Consider the following 8597-nt stretch of genomic DNA (forward strand, 5'->3'; position numbering starts at 1 on the left):
TATTGTAAGATAAGTTAGTTTTATTTTATTTAATCCTATTTGTTTTGGATTCAAATTGTGTATTTGAGTTAGTATAAGATTAGGAACCGTGGGCTTATATATACCATTGGTTCAATGTGTTAGTTATTATTAAGTTTTTCTGGTTTGTTGTTTTCTTAATAAAAGAGTTGTAGAGAGTTCTACAAATCTCGTGTTCGTGTTCTTGATTCACTTGCTCAAAGTTTAACATTGTTGACCCGACAAATGCTCTAACATTTGGTCAATGAAGGGCAATGTGAAATGGTTCTTCCAAATGGCATCATTTAGTATGCGGTAATATATGCATACCCTCCAACCAGTGACGGTTTAGGTGGGTGATAACTCATTATACTTATTAGTAAGAACAATCATGCCATCTTTCTTAGGCACCACCTGAATTGGAATGCACTATCAAATAACTAGCATGCAAATATCAAAAATAGGATAGATCAATCTTGCATCGAGCAGTTTGGTAACATCCTGCATCTTAGGGTTTAGCCTCCTTAGAGGTTGCACGATAGACTTAAAGCCCCCCTCCATCAGAATCTCATGCGTGCAAAATGAGAGATTAATACCCTTTATGTCCATGACCTACCACACAATAACCTTTTTGTCCATGTTAAGTGTCCTTGGAGAGAGGCTGCTTCTCGAAAGCAGGTAAATTAGTTTCGGCTTAACAAGTTGCTCATTTGGATCATGTGGTAAAAGTTACTTTATGATTACACTGATAATGTCACACAAACCAAAAAGGTATTTATTAGGTAATAATGCTCAATAATGAATGTAAAAAAAATTAAAAGTATAAACAACAAAATTTACTTTACTTCCCAAAAAAGAGAAACAGAGAAAATATTTTTTTGTACACTCATATATACGTGATGCCATTTTTAAAGCCCAGAATATTTGCTTGGCGGACTGGTTGTTATGATGAAACCAAGTCTTTTTGCGGTCCATGTCACTTTCGACATGCTTCTAAGATGCATCATCATCACCTTTTTCTCATCATCCGATATTCCCAACCGAAAACCTGTCAAAAGTGACCCAAAAAAAAAACATTAAATCTCATTGGCCAAAAGTGACAATAAAACATCAAATCTAATTGGTAAAAAGTGACTAAAGTGCGCACATGCATCAGTTGTTTTGGGTCAATGTTTATCAAACTAAACAAAAAATTGAAAATTCGGCTTTAAGGTCTTTGAAAATTGTTCAGCTTCTATATTTTTTTTGTTCTCGGTTTTCACAACAAGTTCGATTTAGTTTCAGATTTTTAGTTTTGTCGTTTGAGCTTAAAATGCTTTGGCCAAAATGGACCAGATAATATTTGTACGTGAAACTTTGGACCAAACTTTCTCTTTTTCTTATTTAATATTAACTAGTTCTTCTACCCGGTGTGTTGCGCCGGGGCACCTGACAAAACTCAAGCGTTGAAACAAGGATGTTGGTAAAACCGAGCGTTACGACGATGAGTCGACGCGAATTCATTCTATATCGGTTACGTTCATTAGAGTACAGATATTGTTGATAAAGTTTGAGCGTTATATCCCAAAAAATTAATTCATCAAACAGGGGCGGGCCTAGCTCTTTAGCAGTGGTAATCTCCGCTACCCCTCAACTTTTCGTCGATAGTGTAAAAAATTATTTTTTTGGAAGGTTTTCGTATTTCGTTACCCCTGAAAAAATATGATGTTACCTCTATTTGTTTAAAGCTCAACCAATTTAAAAGTTCAACTAAAGAAAAGCCCAACCAAAGTTTAAAGCCCAAATCAATTAAAACCCATTAACCATTTTTCAAAAATAATACTCGTTGTTCGGAAATTGAAAACTAGCCAGACATCAAACAACGTTGCGCCAGACACCGCCACTCGACACCATTTTGAGGTTGAAGTTTTTAATATGGTTTTGCATATGCAAATTCAAGAATGAAAATAGATTCAGTGAGGTCTCAACTAGTTTGTTAGAAAATATGTCTGGTTTAAATCCTTGCAATTCATTTTCTAAGGTTGATATATCTAAGATAGTGTCATTTTATGAGATGCGTCCGAATGATTTTAGTAATGAAGAAAGATGTTGTATTTTGGGTGATGATCTTACGACCTTTTATCACACTTTAAAGGAAGATGATAAATTTGCAAAAATGAGTGTAATGTGTGACCTTGCTCGTGTAATGGTGGAAACGGGAAAACACACCACTTTTCCTTTGGTTATCGAATATTGAAGCTAGCGTTGGTTTTACCGGTTGCAACCGCAACCATTGAAAATTCTTTTCTAAGTGAAGCTTATCAAGATGGATTTGTGCAGCCGAATGGGTGATGAGTATTTGAACAATGCTTTAATTTGTGCGATCGAAAGAGAAACGCTTGATAAAGTAAAAGAAGAGGATGTAATGTCTTGATTTCAATCTTTCAAAAACCGAATAGGAGAAATTTGCACAATATGTATTTAAATTTATTTATTATCGTGTTTCTATACATCAAGGGCGGCTATGAGGCAGGGCCGGGTGGTCGACCGATCCTGGCCCGACACCTCGATAGGCCTGAATTTTTATTTTTTAATTATATATATTTTAAAAAAATATGTATTTTTAATGTTTAAATCCAATTACACAACTAATTTAAGGGCCAATCTTTTTTTTTGCTTTTGGCCTAAAAAATTTTCACGATTCTCGGCGAAGGCCGTAGTTTACATTGTGTGAAATACGATAAAAAAAAATTTTGAACTTTACCCCTGAAATTGATGTCAAGATCCGCCACTGTCGTCAAATTAACATATAAAAAGATAAACAAATAAAAAACAAAATATTTAAAATGATGATTATTTGGTCGGCAAACCCAGGCGATGTAAAATATAAGTGTTGTCGGTCTCGGGTATTGTGGTAGTAATTCGACACGAATTCGATCGGTTTTGATTACGCTCATTGCGAAAATGGAGCTAAAAGCTTAAAGAAAAATATATATAAATATGAAGGTGGACCAATGGCTAATTTTGTGGAGGGGAGGGGGGAATAAACTTGCGTGTTGGTAAAACCCGAGCATTCTCAGTCACAAGCGTTGAGGCAACGAGTCTACTCGAATTTGGTCGGTTTCCGTCAGCTTCGTTATGTTACCAGAACTAAAACAACAAAAAAAATTGACATTTTGTCGGTTTCCTTTACATTCGTTATGATAACTGAACTAAACAAAACACAATAAAAAAAAGACAAAAACAAAAAATAAACAAATTCACCCGACTAATACAGTGCCGTCAAGTGGCCCAGTAGGGCACTTGCGGCACCAAAGTCCTAATTTATATATAGTAGTAATAGTAATAGTAATTGAAAATTGCACATTTATATATAAATTTTTTGGGCTATACCATTTATAATTATTTTTATATAAATTACTTAATATTCAAAAAGAGAGAATCTATAAAATAAAAGTAGGTTCTTTAAGTATTTACGCTGAGTCGGCTTTTATGGTTAGCTTTTCATTTTCGGTACACGTAAAACCGAAACAAAACCGGTACACGTAAAACCGAAACCAAACCGGAAATTATGTTTTCAGGAAAACATAAAACCCACAGTTTTGGGTTGGATTCAGTTATATCAGTTGCATGTCAGTTATTTTGGTTTTAGACACACTCCTAATCAGTGTCATACATACCTGAAATCTTGGAAAGAGAGAGCAAAGAAAACGAAGCGAGAACGCGTTCTTCAATCGTGTTGTCACGGTTCAAACATTGTATCAAATGTTGTATGAGAGTTGAAAACTCAATGCTGTGAAGAACATCTCCATCACCAACCGTGTGCACAAATTTGCTGATCCATGCAACTGTCACGAGGCTCGCGCGTGCCAAACACACGAGCCCATTAGCTATCGACTCGCCGAGTGCCCGGATCAGTTTTTTGCCCCCACTCGTCCATAATGACACTGCAGCTCTCCTTTGCCAGTGCTCTATCTCATCTTCATTGTTCTACATATCACATGTTTGAATGTTTTACAAATTCTCATTATTTAACATATCAACTAGCAATGTTTATGGTTCGGTTTAAGACCGTTAAACTGCCAAAACCGGTCAATAGTTTGGTTAAGGTCAGTTTTTTGAAAAATATTTTGGCCACTCGATTCAGGAATCTCAGATCGATTTTTTTTAATACAATGCAGGAAGTCAGTCTTTTACATTTCTTTATTTTGATCAATACTGTGATTTGTTTTACTATAAATAGGCCAAAACCATGAAACCAAACTGAAGCCAGCCCCTTAGCAACAATTTGGTTTTGCTCTACGGTTGTTAAAAAACTGTCACCCATGGTTTGACCTTGAAACATCAAAACCGGACCGTGAATAAATAGTAAAAAACTTTGAATCCTGGTTTTTGATTACCAAGGTTTTGGACCCTTGGACGACATAACATCTGCCATGTAAGCCACCCTCCAAGCTCATATCATAACCGGCTTCTTTTAAGATCCATTTTTCTGCTTCCGGTGTACCCGCGTAAGAGTACCTGCTTCCTAATATCAATAAAGATTTGGCTGCTTGTTGTTGACCATTTTCATTAAATATTTCACGATCTAAGGATTCTATTATAGCCTCGATTGCCTCTTCACGATAAGCACTACTCTTGAGAGGATCTCCCTGCAATGAATTGCGGTTAAATGACAATTTCGTCTAAAACAATGATATAATAGTTAAGATGTGTTAAGAAATGTTTACCATAAGATCAAGCTGGAACATTATAGCAGCAACCAAAGGGCGTGTTTCTCGTGTAGCTCTTTGTAAACAAACTAATAAGATTTGCATAGTGTTCAAGCAGTCACATCCCCTTAGTAAGTTGTCGAAAAGCTTTGTTCTTTGCTCGAATCTGGTGAATACATGAAACTTAATGAAACCCCAGAAGTTTCTAAGTGGCAATTTAAACTTGACCCGTGAATGGAACCATTTAAGTTATCTTCTATTTCTATCGGTCAAGCGTGTAAAAGCAAACAAAATAATAGTTTAAAAAGAAACGAATCGAAGCATGTCAACCAGAAGTTGAATAAAGTGTATTTTTAATGCAGAAAACATCATTGAAATTTTGAAATATTAAAACATTGTAATTATATCTTACTTACTAATCATATGTGAATAAATAAACAGAATTAGACAAAAGAAAAAAAAAATCTCTGATCAGCCCGAACTATTTCTATTTCCTAACATACCCAAGAATAGTTGCAGTTCATAACAAAATATAAAGTAGAGTTAAATACGATTTGTCTGAGCCAAACTACTTGTACCTATTGAATTAATGTACTTTATTTTTAAGTGGGTCCCAAAAGATTCTTATTTTGACTATGCAACACAACAAATATAAGGGTATTTTGGTCTTTAACAAAAATGTAACAGAAAACTTGAATGGGATTAGTGAAATAATTGATATGAAAATGCAACAGTTGGACTAAAAAAAGTCAGATTTATACTAATGGACTAAAAGAGTTATTTGGGTCAAACCACTGGGACTAAACTCCTATTCAACTCTATAAGTATAAGCTATATTCATATTTTGTTTGTAATAGATATACGCATATAGTTTTAACTTATTATATTATATATGGCATCATCTCGTTCTTAAATCCAATCTGACTAGTGGACCGATAAGGTGACTAGTTCGCTGCCCAGTCTGATTCTGAAAACAATGACCAAGAATTACATGTTTTGAACTTTACCTACGGAGACATATTAACTCAATAAGCAAATAGATTGTGGTCTCAATGCAATCTAGCTCTTTGGCATGAACCATGACCTCAAGAACGAGCTCGGGGTTCAAATTATCTGCTAAGTAGTGTCGACACCTTCCATCTGACAGTACACATCGGTAAATGGCGGATACGCCCTTCATCTTCTCTACAATATCACCACTGGCTATTCTTCTCAACAACAAACTCAACCCTCCAAGTGAGATAACCTGTCTCCCATTCTCCATATTCCGCTCTTGGTCAAACCCGTTAAGAAGTTGGTCAATGAAGTAATATGCTGCAACTTGAGGACTGCAACGAACACTGAATAGTGTTTGCGTTTGGTCTCCAAATTCAAGCACGCGTAACACTAACGGAATCCATTCGCTTGATACCATTTGTTTGCCTTCTGGCTTCACCAAATGGAGTAAAGATGCTGATTTTAAAAACAGGCTGCTGTTTCTCATGAGATTCATAAAACCCTCAAGATGCGGGTCAAAGTTTGTTATGATCTTGCAGTTTGACTCGTTTCTAGTAACGAATTCGGTTAATAATGAGATTGCTAGTTCTAAGACTTCCTCATTGTTGGAAGAAAACAACACTTCTAGCATACCTTCTATTACTGATGGTTTGGATAATGTTTTTTCAATCAGTGGATCATCTAACCATGCTTTAGCCATGACCCGAATAGCCATTTCGCATTCGGTTAAACTTTGTGAACTGTTGATAGTGGAAATGGCTTGAGCCAGGTCTGATGAAGATGAAGAAGAATTCACATGTAAATTTGTCACATTGGTTTGTCTTTTAAAGCTTTGGGATGGACGATCAGTGAGTCTACTCTGTCAGTGTTCAAGAATACTGATTAGTGTGACAGTTACTTTCAATAAATATAAGAGATTGATTGACGTACTTCTATATTGATTTGTTGGTTGGTGTTATAATCATCTAAACAAGGTTCTTCTTCTTCTTCTTCTTGTTCTTCCTTATGTGTTATATCTTCATAGTCAAACTCCACTGATGGTTGTTTATCAACATCATTACCAAAAATAGCACGGTGTCTTCATGGTTTGTTTACACATGTTAAAAGACACAAAATAGATTCAGGCAATTTCTCATAATGTAAACCAAAATTGATTATAAAGCTTATATAACCATTCTTAACTATAACTTACTAAGGAAAACTTTATCCAACGGTAACCGAGTTTCTTAAGTGTTCCATTAAAGTCACTCAAAGGTTTTTAGTCCATTTAAAGTCACTAAATTTTCATTATATTATATATATTTTGAGTAAAGTTAATAATTTCCACTTTTAGGGAAGTAGGTTTAAGTGCTTGTGTTATAAGTTTATAAACAAAGATAAAGATTATGCCCCTATTTCATTATAAACTTAAACATGCCCCTAAACATTGATTCTGAACCAACTACAAACAGATATTTTAGTTGACACTTACAAAAAGTTATTAAACGATGAACTGCTTCGTCTGCGTGTAGACGAAGACGACAACAAGTTGACCAAAGGCAAAGGCACAGAAGGAAGATTAGCAGGAGGTTGACCACCAGTTTTAAGCCACTCCTTATAATAAAGAGCAAACTGAACCGTACCCGTATTCAGATGATCTTCATAAACCTTGCTCAAATGTTCCATCTGTTGTTGTTGATCCTTTAACAGATCATCCAAAAGACTTCCTGTCTGTTTATTATACCATATTTTAAGATGCAGCAGATGTGGCAGAAAGAAATGCTCCCAAAGATCCGGTAGCAAATGCGTTCGCGCTAACTGGGGCGAATCAACAAACACCTGCAGGTAGTAATTAGGTTCGGTTCTTGGTTCTACGTTTTGGGTTAATTGATAAAGGTATTTTTATTATTACATTTTAATGTTTGTTCATGCTATATCAAACAATTCTAATACCAGTTTAGGTTATGTATGACTTGTTTTGAATATAGCATTAGAAATGGAAGAACAAACAAAGGATCACATGTTTATGTTGGACTTATTTTTATTATTTTATTTTACTTGTTTACGGATTGTGTTTTTCAGATTAATGCTGCTGGTATATTTACCTGGAGTACATGCCTTGCACATATTGTATCATTCTTGTCAATTTTATAAACAATGGATAGATAAAGGTGTGCACAAGCTGACAATTGGGAATTAGATGTGTTGCCTTGTTTGGAATTCAACGAGGCAACAATCGTTAAAAACCCGATCGAATTCCTCAGCAGTTTCACCTTCATAGTTCCGGGATTCTCAATCAACTTCTCAATACTCTCAATCCCCAACTCCATACTCGCAAAAACCACATTATCCGAAAACGAACGACACTTGTCCCGTAACGAATCACGACACCCCTTGTCTTTCAGGTACTTGCCAGCGTACCCGCTTAATATCGAGATCACGGCTTTTGTGGCGACTTGGTCAATGGCGGGCTCGTCTGATCGTCTTTTGTGCGTTGGGAGTTCAAAGCTTTTGCGGCTACGGCAGATGTAAATAGGTAAGGCAATTTCGGGAGCTGTAACTGTTTCATTGAATTTGACTTTTTTGTGATTTGAATTGGATTTTGGATCGTTACGTGTGAATCCTTCTTTTGCTAGAAGCTCGCTTAAGGAATCCATCATAGAAGCATAAGTTGAGTTGGGTTGCTGAACAGGTAGGAAGGAGTGGTTGGTTATCCTTGCTTCAGCAGGTACTAGTGGTGGTTATCATATTATATCATCATATCCCGCCAAACTTCAACTTGGGTTTTTTTGTCCATCAAATTAGATATTTTAATAGTTAAGAATAAAATAAACTCTCATCTCATCTCTTCTCTAGTAGGGATGAGAAATAAATCACTTTCATCGTTATAAATAACTAAACAAATTATATTAACATTAGAGTAATTATTTTTAT

The 8597-nt window shown here is 35.5% G+C and overlaps 1 protein-coding gene across 1 annotated transcript; it reads right to left on the bottom strand.

The window, feature by feature from the left end:
• Positions 1-825: 825 nt before the first annotated feature.
• LOC143541703 (uncharacterized) lies at positions 826-8320 on the bottom strand. The gene is made up of 7 exons (XM_077034453.1): positions 7769-8320; positions 7156-7502; positions 6615-6762; positions 5696-6543; positions 4707-4854; positions 4377-4628; positions 826-1045 (listed from the first exon to the last, which is right to left on the bottom strand). The coding sequence occupies exons 1-7, from the start codon at positions 8318-8320 to the stop codon at positions 1007-1009; spliced, it is 2334 nt and encodes a 777-aa protein (XP_076890568.1). The 3' UTR covers positions 826-1006.
• Between the last annotated feature and the right edge of the window lie 277 nt (positions 8321-8597).

Source organism: Bidens hawaiensis, unplaced genomic scaffold (assembly GCF_021521415.1).
Source record: "Bidens hawaiensis isolate Kalapana, Puna unplaced genomic scaffold, B.hawaiensis_p1.1 tig00012639_1, whole genome shotgun sequence".
In the NCBI taxonomy this organism is placed as follows: domain Eukaryota; kingdom Viridiplantae; phylum Streptophyta; class Magnoliopsida; order Asterales; family Asteraceae; genus Bidens; species Bidens hawaiensis.

What these genes read in the sequence shown, in the direction of transcription:
- LOC143541703 (XM_077034453.1), bottom strand. Translation starts at nt 8,320, where the DNA reads ATGGATTCCTTAAGCGAGCTTCTAGCAAAAGAAGGATTCACACGTAAC. An exon ending in GTGCAAGGCATGTACTCCAG is followed by an intron (nt 7,503 to 7,768) that starts GTAAATATACCA and finishes TACTACCTGCAG; the next exon opens with GTGTTTGTTGATTCGCCCCA. An exon ending in TCCAAGGGTCCAAAACCTTG is followed by an intron (nt 1,046 to 4,376) that starts GTAATCAAAAAC and finishes CACTTTTGACAG; the next exon opens with GTTTTCGGTTGGGAATATCG.